Raw genomic sequence first — 19,296 nt, 5'->3', positions numbered from 1 at the left:
AGTATACTGTAAACTTCTTGTATGTAAGAATCATTAACATGTGTTATGTGTTCTGTACCTTGAACAGTCCTCCAGGACCTAGTTTAGGTAGGGCTTAATAAATATTTCATGGATGGATGAAAGGATGATTAATCATTATCATCCCCCATATAGATCTATGATAAATATTTCTGGAAGAATTCATTGATGCTATTGGTAGCATCCTTTAATAATACAAACAGTTTCTTGATGGGGCTTGTTTGGGCTTTCTGGTTTAATTTGAAGTTTGTAATACAGAGAAATTAAGTAACTTTCTAAGGTCATAGTGTTAGTTAAGTGATATGACTATTTAAAACCAAATTCATGATCTGAACACCTAAGTTCTAGTCCTTGTAACTACCATTCTATCTTTATGAATTTGATTAATCTAGTAGATGCTTATATAAGTGGATTAATACAATGTTATATTTTTGTGACTGGCTTATTTCACTTAGCACAATGTATTTAAGGTTCACCCATATTATAACATGTATCAGAATTTCCTTTCTAATGTATACATATATCCCAATGTATGCATATATGTATGTATGCATACTTACATATACACACACCCACATACCACATTTATCCATACATAAGCATTTGGGTTGCTTCTACTCCTTTTGACTATTATTTCTAATATTGCTGTGAATATGGGTGTACAAATATCTCTTCAAGACCCTGCTTTCATTTTCTTTGGATATATACCTAGAAGTACAATTGTTGGATCATATGGTGATTTTTTTTGCAGAACCACCATAGTATTTTGTATCATAGCCACACCATAATACATTCCCACCAGCAGTGTACAGTATAAAAACATTCAAATTTTTCCTTATCTGAATAACGTCCATACTGATGGGTATGAAATGGTATCCCATTGGGATTTTGATTTGCATTTCCCTAATGATTAGTGATGTTGGGAATCTTTTCATGGGCTCATTGGCTGCTTGTGTATCTTTAAAAAAGATTACCAATTTAAAAACCTGGTTTTTTATTTTTTGTTATTGAGTTGTAGGAGTTCTTTATATGTTTTGGACATTAACCCCCTTCTCAGACATTTGATTTGCAAGTACTTTATTTCATTCCATAGGTTGCTTTTTTACTTTGTTGTGTTTTGCTTTTGTTGCCTATCTCTTTTTTTTGTTTGTTTCACTCTTTTTTGAGATGTTGCAAACACAATAAAGTGCACTGATGTAAAGTATGTAGCTCAAAGGATTTCTACATACACACACACACACACACACACGTACCTTTGTAGCCACATGTGGCTCAAGAAATAGAATACTCAGAAGGTTTTTGCATGCCTCTTCCTGCTTATTCCCACCCTCACCTCCAATTTAAGGTACCCATCGTTCTGATTTCTCCTGCCATTAATTGTCTATTTATGAACCTCATAGAAATAGAATGATACCGTATGTAGTTTTAAAAACCTGGATTCTTTTTTTTTCATTTATGTTTAATTTTATGGTGCTTTTTATTCTTCTAGTTAATTATGTAAAAAATTAACACAACTCAAAATGGCAAAAATAGAAACCTCTCATCCCTATCATTCTTCCCTCCAATTGTCCCTTCCATCACCTGTCCTCTGCTGAAATGTCTTGTTATCCCTGCCTAGTCCTATGGACAATGGTAACTGTACTCCTTTTATGATTCTTAACTTGCTTTTTTTTATTCATATGTGCATACAATGTTTGAGTCATTTCTCCCCCCTTTTCCCCACCCTCTCCCTTCCCCCCTCCCTCCCCTCCACCCCCCCTTGCTACCAGGCAGAAACTATTTTGCCTTTAAAAATCTGGATTCTTATACTTAGCATAACATCTGAAGATTCATTTATGCTGTTACATGTGTCCATTCCTTTTTTATTGTTGGTGGTATCACATTGTTTGAATATATACCAATTTTGAAATTCACTCTTCTGTGGATGGACATTTGGGCTATTTTTAGGAGTAGGATTATTCAGTTATATTGATAGCTTTAATATTACTGACAATTTTTCAAAGTTATTATATCAATTCACCCTTTTTTAATAATTAATGAAAATTATAGTTGCCTCATATCCTCATAAAGGCTTAATTTTGTCAGTCTAAAAAGCTAATGAACATAGATGTAAAAATTCTCAATAAAATGCAAACTGAATTCTACAGTACATTAGAAGGGTTTACATCATGATCAAGTTGGTTTTATTTCGCAGCTACAAGGTTGGTTCAACATATGCAAATCGATAAACATAATACAGCACATAAACCAAACAAAGGACAAAAAAGTCACATGATCAGCTCAGTAGATGCAGAGAAAGCTTTTGATAAAATCTAACATCCCTTCGTGGTAAAAGCTCTGAAGAAACTAGGAATAGAAGGAAAGTACCTCAATGTAATAAAGGCTATACACAACAAGCCTATAGCCAACAGCATACTAAACAGGGAAAAACTTTGAGCCATTTCCTCAAAGTTTAGGAACAAGACATGGGTATACACACTCTCCACACTGAATATAGTGCTTGAGTTCTTAGAACAATTGGGCAAAAGAAAGAAACAAAGGGAAATAAAGTGGAAAGCAAGAAGTTAAATCATCCCTATTTGTAGATGATATGAACCTATACTTAAAAGACCCTAAAGACTCCACCAGAAACCTCTTAGATTTGATAAACACTTTTGGCAAAGTAGCAGGATATAAAATCAATATACAAAGATCAGTAGCTTTTCTATATACCAACAACAAACAGACTAGGAAAGAATAAAGAAAACAATCCCATTCACAAAAGGCTCATAAAAATACCTAGAAATAAATCTAAAGTTAAAAAAAAACTTGCACAGTGAAAACTACAAAATCTTGAAGAAAGAAATTGAAGAAGACAGTAAAAGATGGAAAGACCTCCCATTTTCATGGACAAGCAAAATAATAATGTGAAAATGGCTATACTACTGAAAGCAGTATACAGATTCAGTGCAATCTGCATCAAAACCCAATGTCATTCTTCACAGAAACAAGAAAGTCAATCCTAAAAATTCATATGTAAGCATAAAAGAGCTTGAATAGCCAAATCAACCCTGAGCAAAAGGGGCAATGCTGGAAGTATCACAATACCTGACTTCAAATTATATCACAAAGCCATAGTAACAAACACAGCATGGTGCTGGCACAAAAACAGACATGTAGACCAATGGATTAGAATAGAAACCTGGAAGTAAACCCTCACAGCTACAGCCACTTGATTCTTGACAAAGGGGCCCAACACATACCTTGGAGAACAGACAACAGACAACCTCTTCAACAATGGTGTTGGAAAAACTGGATATCCAAATGTAAAAGTCTGAAACTAGACCCTTATCTCTCACCCTGTACAAAAATCAATTAAAAATGGATCGAAGATCTTGATGTAAGACCTGAAAGTACTGAAGGAAAATATAGGGAAAATGCTTGAAGATAAAAACATATGCAGTGACTTTCTGAATCCAGTTGCTCAGGAAATGAGAGCAAGAATTCACAAAATGGGATTGTAGCAAATAAAAATCTTCTGTATATTAATGAAAAGAAGTACCAGAATGAAGAGACAACCTACAGACTGATAGAAACGTCTTTGCAAGATATTCATTTGACAAAGGATTAATGTACAGAATATAGAAAGAGCTGAAAAATTAAATACCAAAAGAAGATACTCCTTTAATAAGTGGGCAAATGAGTTGGACAATTCTCAGAAGAAGTACAAATGGCCAATAAATACATGAAGAAATGTTTCACACCCTTAGCCATAAAGGAGATGAAAAATAAAACTATACTAAGATTTCGTCTCACCCCTGTCAGAGTGGCTGTCATCAAGAAGACAACAAATGTTGACTAGGATGCAGGGAAAATACAAACCTTATATACTGATAGTGAGAATGGAAATTAGTGCAGGTCACTATGGAAATTAGTATGGAAGTTCCTAAAAAAACTAAAACTATAACTACCACATACATGATCCTGCTGTCACAATCCTGAGCATATGTCTTATGTAAATCACTGTACAATAGAGACACGTGCACACCCATGTAAATTGCAACATTATTCACAGTAGCCAAGCTGTAGAATTAGCCTGTGTGCCCCAAACCCACAAATACACAATGGAGTATAATTCAGCCACAAACAAGAATGAAATTATGCCATTCGTAGGAAAATGGGTAGAATTGGAGATCATCATGTTTAATGAGATAAGTCAAACTCTGAAAGACAAATACTGCAAGTTTACACCCATTTGTGAAATTTAGACCTACAACAATATAATAGTACAACATGATTGTAAAAAGCAGACTGTTTGAGGGGGTCAATCTGCAGAAGGGGTGAAGGGAACAGGAGAGTGTGCTGGGGAATATGATTGAAGTACATTATATGTATGTATGAAAACCACATAATGAAATCTACTAAAAACTTATAAAAGGTGGGGGAGAGAGGAGGGAAGCTAAGAAAGAGAAATGGGGGGATGAATTTGATCAAAGTATGTGCATGTATGGAAATATCATAATGAAACCCCTTTGTACAATTAATTTACACTAATTAAAAACAGTGATTCTGGTAGACGTGCACTGGTAGCTCACTGTGGTTTTTATGTCATTTCCCTAGTGCTGTGAATATGGGTATTCAAATATCTCTTCAAGACCCTGCTTTCATTTGGTTGGGTATATACCCAGACATAGAATTGTTGAATCACATATTAATTTTATTTATAATTTTTGAGAAACTTCTAGTGTTTTCTATTTTTATACCACACAGCGTTCCTAGTTGAGCATTTTTCATATACTTATTGTTAATTTGGATAGTCTACTTAGGAGGTCTTGTGCAAGTCTTTTGTATACTTGCCATTGACTTGTCTGTTTCTTATCAGTGTGTAGAATAGGTATAGATTTCTGGATATGTGTAAGATTTCTTTTGCAGGGTATCTATAAAATGTAAGCCATCTTCCAGTGGATGATTTGACATCCTATTTTTAATGGTATTTCTTGAAGAATTAAAAATCCTTAATTTTAATGGAGTATTGTCCATTTATGGTTAATGTAACTACTGACATAGTTTTTGTTTTATTTTTTGTTTCTGTCAAATTTAGGTTAGTACACCCATGGTTTTATTTTTAATCTACCATTGTGTTTAATCTACCATTTTACTATTTGACTTCTGATTATCCTATGTATTTTGTTTTGTTTTTATTCTCTCTTTCTGTCTTACTTTGATTAATCAAATATTTTTATTCCATTTGTTTTCCTTTTACATTTAAAATTAATATTATTTTATATTTACTCATGTATGCTCCTTCCTATTGCTCTTCAGTGTGAGGATAGGTGGATTTTACTATTGCTTTCGATGAACACTCATTTAATCTTACTTTTCTCTGCAGTAACCTCTCTGTGTAAGCATTCCTCTATGCCTTGTGTATTTTTACATATGTCAATATATATGCTATGTGTATATAAATACACATGCCCTTTTTCATGTATTTTTAATTTCATAAATAGGGTCATACTTCATGTATTGTTCTTTAACTTCCTTTTTTTAAAAAATAAGTCTTCTTACTAATCTTTCTATGTACTATTGATATAATTTTAAAGGGAAGCTACTGTATATCATTTCATGCTTTGCATATGCTTTAATTTGTAATATTCTTCTGTAGACATTTTTGTGCTTTTCTATATACATGTCAATATATCATTAGGAGAGATAGCAATAAGTGAAATTGCTAAGTCAAAAAATACAGACTTTGATAGAGACTATAAAATTGTTCCCCCAAAGTGTTTCCAATATATTTATATGCCTGTTTCCTTGTACCCTTTGCCAACTTCGGGTATTTTCAACTTCTAATTTTTCTGCCATCTCAGTGGACGGAAAAAGCTTTCCTTTTATTACATTGTATTTCTTTAAATAACAACCTGGGATTGAACAGTTTCACATTTGTTTATAAACTAGCTGTTTATGTTTCTTTCTCTGTGTATTGCCTATTCATGCCCTTTGACCAGTTTTCTTTTAAATTTTTAGTTGATATGTAGTTTTCCACTGATAAATATGGTGTATTAATCCCTTGTTGTACATATTTGTAATTCCCAAGTCTCTTTTGTTATTTATGCTATCTTTGATAGTATCTATTTTTATGACCTAATTTTTCAAGCAATCCTATACTGTTTTCCTTATTATACTTTCTGGTGCAAGTCCCTTTTCTGTGTTCTCATTGTGATCCTGTACATATTGTTCATTGCTTAGCCAAAAAATATACTGTGATCACATTTCCAGTCTCATACAACCTTTTGTTTTTTCAGGAATTAATTATTGCTTCATTTTTTCCTTTGTATCTGTAGTTCTCTTTCCATTTCCTATAAGAATTCTTTCTGTATAGTAACTTGTTTCTCAATACAATGATAGCATTGGTTTGAACACAGTATTAGTATAGTATTCATGTGGTCAAGCATTTCTGTTTCTTTTCTGGGGAAGACCCTCCTTGATCATTGAGTTTTACTGTTTAATCTTGATGCCCTCTGGATGTATCTGTTACTATATACAGCTCTAATCCATTGACAACCTTTTTTTTTTTATCATCCTAGGAATTACCTTCTCATCTCTCTTATGTTGGATCCCTTGTATTCTTAATCCCATAATTTGTCTTTTTTTCTGGGTATATGCTCTATTTTCAATGTAATTGTGACACAATGGAAAATTAATTTATGGAGCATTTTTACAACTATGATTTTGTTTTTTTTCTAGTCAAGAACATAGTTAATCTTATCTCTATAATTCAAATAAAGAATTGCATTGTAGTGCTGTGTGGTTCAAGTGGTAGAGTGCTTGCTTTGGCCCTGAGTTCAAACCCTAGTATTGCCAAAAAAGAAAGAAAAAGTTGCATTGTACAAGAATGTTTTGAAGTTTTTCTAAAAATCATTTTGCACATTTAATCTTACACCTACATCTTTTTGTTATACATGGACATTTCTTGTTAATTTTATAATCAAATTAGCTACTTTATATATGTAAATATACTTATTGATGGTATATGATTCTCCATTAGATAAAAGGCTGCACTTTAGGCTGATTACATGTTTACACATGTATGTATGATAATAAAAGCTCAGCATAGCTATATATCCTGACATTTTAGTTTGTAGCATAAGTTTTTATCCTTAGCAATATATAGTTGGTATGTAAAAATAAATGCTCATGGGCTGGTAGAGTGGCTCAAGTGGTAAAACTCCTTCCTAGCAAGTGTGAGGTCCTGACTGAGTTCAAACCCCAGTACTGCCAGAAAATGCTCATGATTTCTAATTCCAACTTTTGTATCAAATCTAACTATCTGATACAGATATCAGATAGCTATCTAATATCTGTCAGTTATCTAATTGAGATTAGTCTAATAGGAATATTGGAAAATAAAAAAAATCTGAATGTAGAATGAACAAAAACTGGGAAAACATAATAAACTCATTTTTTGGGAGGATCTTTAATATCAGATGTAAGAATTTGTAATTCAAATTGGGTATTTGGGAGTCATAAAAGAACAAAATTAATTCAGGAGAATTAATCTAACAATGTATAATGAAGAGAACTTTCAACATTTAGAACTCAGTTGACTTTAAATGATATGATTTCTTTTTCTTTTCTCTGCTTAGGAAATTGAACTTAGTTCATTAAGAGAAGCTTTGTCATTTGTGTCATTAATTGATGGATATTATAGATTAACTGCAGATGCACACCATTACCTGTGTAAAGAAGTAGCACCTCCGGCAGTGCTTGAAAATATACAAAGCAACTGTCATGGCCCAATTTCGTGAGTAATACAGACTTTACACAGTCAGTCCTCCTAATCTGTAGGTTACAATTGATGAATTCAATCAACTACACATTGAAAATATTTTTTAAAAGTTGTGTCTGTACCCAATGGGTACTGACTTTTTTCTTGTTATTTCCTAAAGAATATAGTATAACAACTGTCCCCATAGCATTTACATTATAGTAGGTATTATCAGTAATCTAGAGATGATTTAATGTATATAGGAGGTATACATAGGTTATATGCAAATTATACCACTTTATATAAGAGATTTGAGCATCCTCAGATTTTGGTTCTAGAACCAAGCCTCTGTGGATGCCAAAGGAGATTTTATACAATTGATGTAGGCTTAGGAGTTTTGAAAAAATTACTCTAATTTGAAGCTCTTTAAAACAGAAATATGTTTATATAAGTCAGATTACATAATAGCTAGAATTATTTAGGATATAATTTGCCACTTATGTCACAATCTGTAATACTTACAACTTTTTGTATAAGTTTAATATTTAGTTGTTTATGTTGAATTAACTCTAAGGTGTTACTTTGAAAAAAAAAGACCTCTACAAACCGTGGGTGTCAAGGTAAAATAGCACACATTCTTAGTGGTGGAATATGTACCTACTATTTAGGAGTCTTTGGGTTCAATCTCTAGTTCTGTAAAATAAACAAACAAAATCTCTTATGTTTCATTAATTTTGAAATACCGTGAAGAAAGTACAATGAAACATTTGAAATTGCGTCATTACTTTTGAATAATCCAACTTTAATGAAGCTTCAAACACAAGGTGTATATTTTTTATATCTAGACTAGTACTGTGCAATAGAACTTTCTGCACATTGCTGTTTAACACAGTAGCTAGTTACATGTGGCTGTTTAGCAATTGAAATGTAGCTAGTGCAACTGAAGAATTTAATTTTATATTTAATGAATTTTAATTTCATTACATTTAAAGACCTACATGTGGTTGATAATGACCATATTGACCCACACAGTTGTAGATTCGTTACTTTATACTGGATAAAGCTACGTATCATGCATAATATTGAGCTCAAGTCCTAGTTATCTCTCAGCTAGAATGTACTTTGATTGGCACCATGTTTGAAGACCCCAAGCAGAAGAAAAACTGGGATTGTGAGCATACTGGGGTTTGATCTGAGGGTCTTGTGCTTGCTGGGCAGGTGCTCTACCATGTGAGCCATTCCACCATCCTGAGCATATATTTTTTTAAATTTAACCTACCCTTAAAAATTTGAGTATCTTAGATAATACTTAAGACTTGCTTCAGTGTATACTTAATGTCTGTTTACTTAATAAATATGCTTGTTATGAAAAGTTGTACTACTTGAACATTGTATCTATAATTTGCATGCTTAGTACTTTAAAAACTCCTTGCATTCATTCATTCACTATTCATTTAAATATTCTTTCATTTATTTATAAAATATTTACTGAGTATCTACTAAATGTAAGCAGTGTTTTATAAATGAGAAATGTGGTAATAAATGCAATAGAAATAGTTTCTACTTCCATATATATCATATCTTTACTTTCAAGATGTGCAGCTTCAAAAGCAGAGAACAAATTTTAAGATTCATAGGTTTTCTCAGCTACCATAACTCTTCTACTAGACTTTGGTATTACAATAAATATTAAAATAATGCATGTAATTTTTATGTTAATAACTGCTGTGATAGAAGAATCATGAGAAATTTTTATGATATGCTATCTGCATAATTAAATGAACTTTTATGACAGTGTATTCTTAAAACACTAAATTTGTGATTAGAAAGCCAAAAATTTATTTATTTTATTTATTCTTTTGGTAGTGAACTCAGGGCCTCCCACTTGCTAGGCAGGCACTCTGTCACTTAAGCCACTCTGCCAGCCCCCAGAAAATTTAAATTAATGAATTTTCTTTGTTATTTTGTTCATATCTTGTATATGTTTTTAAAGTAATATAATCATCCTTTGAATTGGTTTGAACTTATTTTAAAATAGCTTGATACATTTTTTTCCTTGAAAGATTGTGGGTAAACATATAAAAGAGACAAGTCTTCTAAACATTTTGGGAGTTTTAGATTTGATTTTTTAGATTTTATGACATTTTGTCATAATGTCATAGTGCTTGCTATCATTCAATTTATTTCTTCTTTACCTGTAGAATGGATTTTGCCATCAGCAAACTGAAGAAAGCAGGTAATCAGACTGGACTGTATGTACTTCGGTGTAGTCCTAAGGACTATAATAAGTATTTTCTGACTTTTGCTGTTGAGGTTAGTATGCCACATTTATTTATGGTAGCATGTTTTGTCCATGTACCATTCACCTTTATATTTATCTACCTAACATTATTTCCTTTTAATACTCAGAATTAAGCTCTGGATCCAATAACTGGCATAATAATGCTTAATTTGCCTCAGGGATTCTGTCCAAATAAACATAATTCCTAAGGTTTATGTGAAAAAAAATATACAATATCATTCTATCTTTTTATTTGGCATTAGTTTTATTTTTTGATGTTTGGGTGTTACCAGTCTATCAACTAGTATTTCATCAAGTCTCTTGAAATCTCTTAGTTCACAAAAGTAGAAATCTTTACTAAATCCTGTGAAATAAAATGAATCAGAAGCAAATCTTCTGTTTACTAGCAATAATTAGAGCAAGAAAGGGCTATCACAAAGAAATATAAACATCATAGCACTTTAAGCTAGTGATTTTCCAATATTAAGAATAATGGCTTATAGCATACAGTATAGCTTTATTGTAAAACTGCACTGAAACCTCACTGTTAATGCAGAACATCTTAGATCTCACTTAAGATTATTTATTATCCACTATTTTTGTAAAAGATGCTATGATTTTTAAGGAAATTTCATGGCATAAATCTCTTTATAGTGGCATCTTTGAAAACAGCAAGTAAAGATTTTATTATTCAATTACTTTTATAAAAGAAACTGTCTTGCATCTAATGTGTAGAGAATGGATTATTTATATATGTAGACATATAAAAATATAGAGGGTAGGTTACTTCATCACTTCATCATTGTATAAATTATTAATTCCAATTTCAGAATTCCTTCTTCTTATGTGACAATCCTGAGTATTGAATTATGGTTCAAAATGTGTATATAGACCAAAAGGAATTTATCTTTTGGGAAACAAAAATTGAAAAGTATACTAAAATACTGAACAAGCATTGTAATTATGTGGTATAGCAAACATAGGCAATAATAGAAAGGATTATATTTATTTACTAAGAAAGATCTTTTGGAGTAGGAAAGATTTAAGATTGACCTGGAGAGATTGGTAGATGTTTTATAAATGGTTATAAGTAGGCTGAATATGCTTATGAAAAGCATCTCAAAATATGTTAAGATGAGTGGGCAAGTTAATAGTTCAGCACATACGACAAATGCTTTAAAACTACAGATTATTTAAAATGCCATATTAAAGATAATCATACAGATACAGTAGTGGTGCAATGAAATGGGTATTCACCTTTGCTTATTAAATGAAGTGAGTAATGTTTAAGAGTAACTCAAAGAAAAAGTACTACTTGAACTAAATTTAAAGGAATGAATAAAAGTTCATTGTTCAAGAGATGATGTACATTGAATAATAGCAGGGATAGTTACCAAAGCATAAGACAGCATGGCATTTGCTTGAAATTTTTAAATTAATTTAATATGACTGGAAAATAGGTTGTATGACATTGGTGACAGGAGCTGAGGATGGAGATGGAGGAAGAAATAAGCTCATGGGGCCTAGTATACTATACTAGCTTTAGACTTTATCTTATAAATAATGGAAAGCTATTAAGGATGGTAATATTTTAAATAATTATTCTTGCTGTATTGCTTGCTTTTTAATAAAATATGTCTTGAGCTAGTTCTGTAGGGTATAAAATTGTAACTAGATGCCCTCCCCTTTTTTTAAATTGTAGTACTGGGGTTTGATCTCAGGGCCTCAAATGTCCTAGGCAGACACTCTATCACTTGAGCCACTCCATCAGCTCTTTTTTATGTTGGGTATTTTTGAGATGGGGTCCTTGGCTGGCCTCAAACTGCAATCCTCTTGATCTCTGCCTCCTGAATAGCTAGGACTACCGGTATGAGCCCCTGGCACCTGACTGACTAGATGCCTTTTTGAGGAACCAGGGGCCTCTCTCACTGTACCAGCACTGCTTTAGGATTTACAGTTCATTGTCTAAATATTCTGTTGGGTGTTTTTGTGATAACTCTTTTGGCAAAATAATCACTATGATGTCCATTGTATTTTTCCCTCCCTCTCTTCATAATTAAACTTATATAGCGAGAAAATGTCATTGAATATAAACATTGTTTGATTACAAAAAATGAGAATAGAGAGTACAATCTCAGTGGGACTAAGAGGAACTTCAATAATCTTAAAGATCTTTTGAATTGCTACCAGATGGAAACTGTTCGCTCAGACAGTATAATCTTCCAGTTTACTAAGTGCTGTCCCCCCAAACCAAAAGGTAAAATAATTTTCTAGTTATTTTTAAAATACTGGTCATAGACTGTGGGTGGTAGGAGTTATTATCAGCACATTTATTTCAATTGAGAAAGACAGTTCCAAAAAACACTAATTTTTCTCTTTATTCTGTTGTATAAGCTTCATCAAGTAGGATCGAATAGTTTGATTTGTCTATAAGTAACTTGAAGTTCTGTTTTTCTGAAATTGCATTTTAAAGATAATAGTTGCTTGGTATAAGTCAGTCACATACTTATGGATTTGGACTATCTCACTAACAAATTTTCATGTGTTTTAAATAAACACTTCCTTACAGTTTTAGTATTTTAACTTCTGTATTTTTAAAGACAGTAAGATTGGAAATCCCTTGAAAATTAAAATTCCTTGAGTTAAGGAAGTGATTATAATTTTGGATGTGTAAAATTATTGGTAAGAGTTTATCAGAGTTCAGTGAATAAAAGCCTAAAATAATTTTCTGTGAAAAAGATGAACAAAAGCAGTTATTAAGTATTTCCTTAAAAAAACACATTTTACTCTTTGGAGCAATTCATATTTTCAAGTAGTTTTAATGGTATATATAGATATACCCACACATATGTACACATGCACATATATATGTATTTTATTGTTTTCTTTTCAGATAAATCAAACCTTCTAGTCTTTAGAACCAATGGTGTTTCTGATGTACCAACCTCACCAACATTACAAAGACATAATAATGTGAACCAAATGGTGTTCCACAAAATCAGAAATGAAGACTTGATATTTGTAAGCCATTAGATACTGATTATCTTCTTTTTTTCCTTTTAAAACAACATCTGAGTTCTTGATTTCCTATCATATATTATGTTCATGTGATATTTAGTACTGTTTTGTTATAGCCTGTATTATAAAATTTTACTTTCAATTTAAACATTTTTATTTGTTATGAAAAAACATAACCCTTTATTAGTAATTAACAAAATTATTTAAGAATGGAATTATATTCTTTTTTCAGAAATTTAAAAATATTTCTTTACAAATCTTAAAAGTTTAAAAAATTCTTCTACAGAAGACCTATATCTTAACTCTCAAGCCCTCAAGAAAATAAGGGAAATTCAAGGAATTATATTTAAGGAATTGAAAATAGTATATAGAACTGAAGATTTGGCTATCATATGATTTATATGTGTGGAGGTGGGTGGGGAGTGGAGATTTGTCTCCTTTATCACAGGCACTAAAATTAAAAGCAGTACAAAAGAAAAGGGTGGGCTATAATCTTTGCAAGTCCAGAAGTTCAAAAGTTTGACCATCTTTAAATAAAGTTGGCCAAGAATATACATCTTTCACATATGGAATGTGAAACATTCACCCACCAGCAAAAGGAGAAGAAATCAAACATCTATTTTACTTGAGCTCTAAATGAGAATAAAACAGCCCTAGGAATTTATAATCCTAAACTTTGAATTTAGGTTTCTTTATATTACTTGGATGGTCTGAGAAACACTAGATCAATAGATTAAAAGTGATACTCTCTTATGATGCTTAGGAGAAACACATGCAGAATCTTTTGGAAGAACATACTCTTAACTTATGCCAACCCAGCACTCCCACAGAGAAAACAACTCCAAACATGAGTTTTTAATTAAAAATTTAGAAGCAATCAGGGAAGTAATCCACAGCTAAGCAAGAGACAGCAGACCAAACAAATACCCAAATTATACATCAGTAATTTCATATAATTTTCAAATAGAGACTGCAAAAATACATATGTTTAAAGAAACAAAAGGAGTTGAAAATATGGGAAAATGAAAACATTTTAAAATATAAGACATTATTTTTAAAGAGCAAACATTTGGGAAAGAAAGCATGGAAATGAAAAATATGCTCATTGACATTTAAATGCAATGGGTGGATTACGAAGCAAATTTTCACAACTGAATAGAGAATTAGTGAGTTGAAAGATAGACCTGAAGACATTATTCAGAATGCAGCAGATAGGGTGGAAGAAATTGAAATTATAAAAGAGAAACTAAGGGACATATAGGGGAGAATGAGAAGGACCAACTAATTTTGGGGTTCCATACGGAGACAGTAGATAGGATTATCCACATTGTAAAGGCATAAATGCTCCTGTGAGTAATAGGAAGCACAGAGTGGCCAGGTAATTTGACTGATATTACAGAAGTGGTAAGTAGCATGGTTTGGATTTGAGCACAGGCAGCAGGCCTGCTTCAGAGTGCAGGCTTTGAGCAATTATTCTATAAGGATGTTCAAACTGGTACCAATAGTAATAGCATTTATTATGTGTCATAGACTATACTTTAGTGCTTTCGTGTATTTGTTTACTTACTGTCCAAAACAATTCTGTGGAAAAATTGTTATTGTCTTTATTCCTCAGATGAAGAAACTAAGACAGCTGCAGCACAGAAAAATTAAATAGCCTGTACCCTAAAGTCAAGCAGCTAGTAAGTAGTAAGAAACAAGTCAGATATATACTGTGCTTTCACAGACCACATGGTTCAGCCATGCTATTGCAATAGTAGGAAAGACAAAAACACTCATCTGTAAATAAATGTAGGTAAATACCAACTTTATAAAAAGTGATTAATTAGAGCATTGGAGGGGATTTAAAATTAGAATGGAGCCCAAGTATACTTTTTTCATTAATCTTTTTTTTCCTGTCTGTAATTCTATTTAAGGAAGAAGAATACATAATTAATTTGGAACTTCAAATCTAGGTTTAGTGTGAAAGAAATATTTGCTTGTTTTTAGAAAGTTTTTGTCATTGAACATATTTTCTAATTTCTCCATCTTTTCTCATTCTTTTTTCTTTACTTTTTTTTCTTTTAAAGAATGAAAGCCTTGGCCAAGGCACTTTTACCAAAATTTTTAAAGGTGTAAGAAGAGAAGTAGGAGACTATGGTCAACTGCATGAAACAGAAGTTCTTTTAAAAGTTCTGGATAAAGCACATAGAAATTACTCAGAGGTGTGTATGTTCTTTGAGTAGTAGTTTATACCATATAAAGATGTGCTTTCATATGCACATAGCATTCATGCATGCAGCTTTTCAAAATTGTAGTTTTTAGAATTATATCTAAGACCTTTCTGAGTATGCATTCTGATGGGGCTATAGAAAATTACACGGTTTTAAAAATAATGCCTTATTTCTAAATTATTTTGGAATTGTATTGTGAGTATTATTAAATCTCTGCATATATATTGAGGCAGCTGGTTTTTAACTTGACTCCCTGGAGCTTTATGGGTTTCACAGAGGTTTCTCTACAATTTCGTGTACTTAGAAACAGGAGAAATTTGAAAGGCACTGTACTAACAAGCACTGAGTACAAGATGTCTCTGGGCATCATCCAGAGTTACTAGCTAGCAGAATCCCAGTTACCAGAGCCCTGAGCATAGGAAGACATCACCAAACATGACAAAACACATGTGTGTTCCTTAGAATATCTCAAAGGACATTAGCTGAAGATGATGTGAAACATACAAGTTGAAGAATTGTATGTAATCCAGAACGCCACAGTGTTGGTGATGATGGTGCTTTGAACAACCATAAGCAGAAGTTCCAGTCAAGGATTAGTTGAGTTAGAAGTGGTGTTAATACCATGCCAGTATCCGGATACAGGCACCATGATTTTTTATCTGCATAAAAATCATTTTTAGTTATTTAGGAGCCATTATTTAAAACTTAACATCCATCTGCCTCAGTCCGTTATCACTGTATCTGGTATCTACTTATAGTTGTTACTGTATTATTCTATTCTAGGTGTTAGGGGTCTAAGCCCATTTAACTTGCATCATTCATGGTGCATTCTACCAGTATTACTTTCTCTTGTCACTATCTTTCTATTCCATACTTATTAAAAGGTTTCTTCAGAATGCATCATAACATCAAGGTCGATGGTAGTTGTAACTCCATATAAAGTACAGTGTAACCTTATCTGTAGTCCTGAGAATAGGAGCATTTCTTCATGGATGAGAGTATCTTTTTGAACTATGTATACTTACACATAATAGCAAAAAAATTCTTTTACTTTTCTTGTTTATTTTTTTGCCCCCATAGTCTTTCTTTGAAGCAGCAAGCATGATGAGCCAGCTTTCACACAAACACTTGGTTTTAAATTATGGAGTATGTGTCTGTGGAGAGGAAAGTAAGTAAAGTACTGCATTTCTTATGTTAATGTCATGCCTTTCAGATAATCCATTGTTGTTTACATAGAAAATTTATTTTCAGGATCACAGATACCTGCAAAAACCTTGATTTAATAGGAATTAAATATTGGATTTGAAAGCATTGTAGGACTGTTCAGTTATATCTTCTAAGAAAGAAAATCAATATTAAAGTTAAAATGTAGAAGGCAATTAAAATGCCTTGTTATAATATCCACACAATACAGTACTATAGTAAACAAATGTCTTATAGCCATTTGTGTTTACCATAACAATGCATATTATGGATGGTTTAATATAACATTGGAAGTTGAACCTTTAGTATAGACATCAAGATTTGTATGAAGTTATTTGGAATTATGAAGTCTAAATATAGAACTGATAGACTGAATTGCTAATGGAGCTGACTTACACAATTGGATATTGGTATTAGATATGTTCTCCAGGTGTGCTGGAGTAATTATATATTATATAATGTCTATATTATATATAATTACATATTATGCATATAATTATCCAGATTCCTTTGTCTTACTATTGTGAATAAACTAAAAATTAAACATACACTGGTGTACACCCATTACATTTTCTTTAGATTAGTGAACTTCACTTAATTTCTTTATCTATAGAATCCACATATTAATGTATTTATGGAAGTTTGAATTATAATTGTATGAATACTTAAGACTTATTGTTATCTATATTTTAATGCAGATATTCTGGTTCAGGAGTTTGTTAAGTTTGGATCATTAGATACATATCTGAAAAAGAATAAAAATTCTATAAATATATTATGGAAACTTGGAGTGGCTAAACAGTTGGCATGGGCTATGCATTTTCTAGTAAGTAATTAGTATATTCTTTTTTGTCAAGACTTATAGTTTTATCTTATGAAGAAATATGTAGAAATTTTCTTGACCTGGCAACAAGAAATGGATGCCAAATTATTCATAATAATCTGTTAGATAATGAAAAGTGGTTAGGCACATGTTGATGCAGAATCAGTTTTGAAAGAAACAGTTTTGTCATCCCATCAATCTTTTAGAAGCATTGATGGACAATGTATAATTTATAATCACTTAGGTTTAGAAAATTTAACAGATATGTGCTGCAGTGTTTGCGGGCAGTTGGGCATTACGTTCTGTATGAAAGCAGTGTTGACAGAGAAACAGAACACCAAAGTGCTAATCATTCATCAGACCCCTCAGAGTGTATCTGTCTCCTCCTGTTGAATGGAAAGCAACATTTCCTAATATCATCTACCATCAGAAATACATACCATTTAGAATCTTAGCTTTGGAAAGTGTTAGACTAGGAAGTTTTAATGTATTCACTTTATTATGGTTATTGATTATTGTGTCATTTAAAATGTAGTACAGAAAACTTCATTTTATTATCTCAAAGCATGCCTCCAAATTAATATTTATTATGCTGTCTTACATATCTTCTTTAAATCTATTTTGGGGCTTTGAAAATATGAAATGCTTAAATATCTGTTGGTTGATATTTGAGTGTATGTGCATTTAACTTTAATAGGAAGAAAAAAACCTTACTCATGGGAATGTATGTGCCAAAAATATCCTACTTATCAGAGAAGAAGACAGGAAGACAGGAAATCCTCCTTTCATCAAACTTAGTGATCCCGGCATTAGCATTACAGTTTTACCAAAGGACAGTAAGTTCTAGAGGGATTGCACTAAACTTTCTTAAATTTTACTTGGGTAGTAGCATAAAAATCATGTTGAAATTTCCCTTGATCTGTAGTTTACTGATGTGCAATTTAAATAAGTATAGTTACATCTGATCTCTGTCCATTTCTTTCCTATAAGCATGTCACCATGGACTATGAGATAATTTTTAAAGACACTTTTATCCCTAATTATGTATAGAATTTGGGATTTTGTTCATTTTTAATATGAAAAGTTCTAATATTCTTTGAATCACAATAAATTAAAAAATTTCCCTTTTACAAAGATATATTATCTAGCTCAAGATCTTTAATTATTCAGCTAATTCTGATGTTTTAAAACTTTTTTTAAAAGCCTTTCATATGTGTCTTTTAATGTTCTATTTAACACAATAAATTAAAAGTAGAAATTTCAGTTAGGTAGTTGGGAGACATTTTGGGGGACCAAACAACATTTTAATTGTTGTTTGTTCATTATCTTAGCTAATTTCTCTAATTGAATGTTATAAATTTAGAATCAAAATTGATAAACAGTATCCTGTTTGAGCCGATGGAACTTAAACTTAATGGCTTCTCCTACAGTGAAGACAATAATAATAAGATAATAGAAAATCTTATACAGCCTTATCTCTGGTAATTGAGGAAATTTTACCCTTTGGATTGGGAAGTAAATATGGACAAAAATGTATTCATATGATATTGGGGAAAGGAGCCAATGTCTTCTTTAACTGGTTACACAGAAAAATGTTTGCATTGCTTTATGAAAATATGCCAAAAAAACCAGATTATCCTTCATTCTTATCTATTTATCTATTTGTTAGAATACCAAGAAGATAGAGTTATATTACTTATTCCTTCCTTGAGTACCATCTTTGTGGTGGGGTCATGGACCACAGAAACTTCACTTGGGAAATTCCATGATCTGAGCAGAACCCATATCGATTCCATACTTAGAATATATTGTTATTTTTTACTCATACATCTGCTGTAATGATAAATGTTTGTTGGGTCTTGTCTATCTGTAAATCACAATGACCAATGGTATAAAATTATTAAAACATCTCTCAGTGATATGACTGTAGTTGTATTTCTTATACTTTATAAAGAAATTTTCAAATATAATTGAATCAATTTTAGGACAAATTTTG

The 19,296-nt window shown here is 31.7% G+C and overlaps 1 protein-coding gene across 2 annotated transcripts in view; it reads left to right on the top strand.

Moving 5' to 3' along the window:
- The window catches only part of Jak2 (Janus kinase 2), a 95,371-nt gene that overhangs the window by 55,896 nt on the left and 20,179 nt on the right, over positions 1-19,296 (top strand). Inside the window, exons 9-16 of one of the 2 annotated variants that reach the window (XM_020173383.2) lie at positions 7,641-7,798; positions 9,964-10,075; positions 12,114-12,300; positions 12,937-13,064; positions 15,131-15,265; positions 16,355-16,442; positions 17,176-17,303; positions 17,998-18,136. In XM_020173383.2, coding sequence (XP_020028972.1) covers positions 7,641-7,798; positions 9,964-10,075; positions 12,114-12,300; positions 12,937-13,064; positions 15,131-15,265; positions 16,355-16,442; positions 17,176-17,303; positions 17,998-18,136 — 1,075 coding nt within the window. The remainder of the gene's footprint in view (positions 1-7,640; positions 7,799-9,963; positions 10,076-12,113; positions 12,301-12,936; positions 13,065-15,130; positions 15,266-16,354; positions 16,443-17,175; positions 17,304-17,997; positions 18,137-19,296) is intronic. The other variant, XM_074051935.1, reaches the window with a different exon arrangement.

Source organism: Castor canadensis, chromosome 13, assembly GCF_047511655.1.
Source record: "Castor canadensis chromosome 13, mCasCan1.hap1v2, whole genome shotgun sequence".
NCBI classification, from domain to species: domain Eukaryota; kingdom Metazoa; phylum Chordata; class Mammalia; order Rodentia; family Castoridae; genus Castor; species Castor canadensis.
Note: the sequence above shows the minus strand (reverse complement) of the source record. Positions and strands in the feature narration are given on the sequence as shown.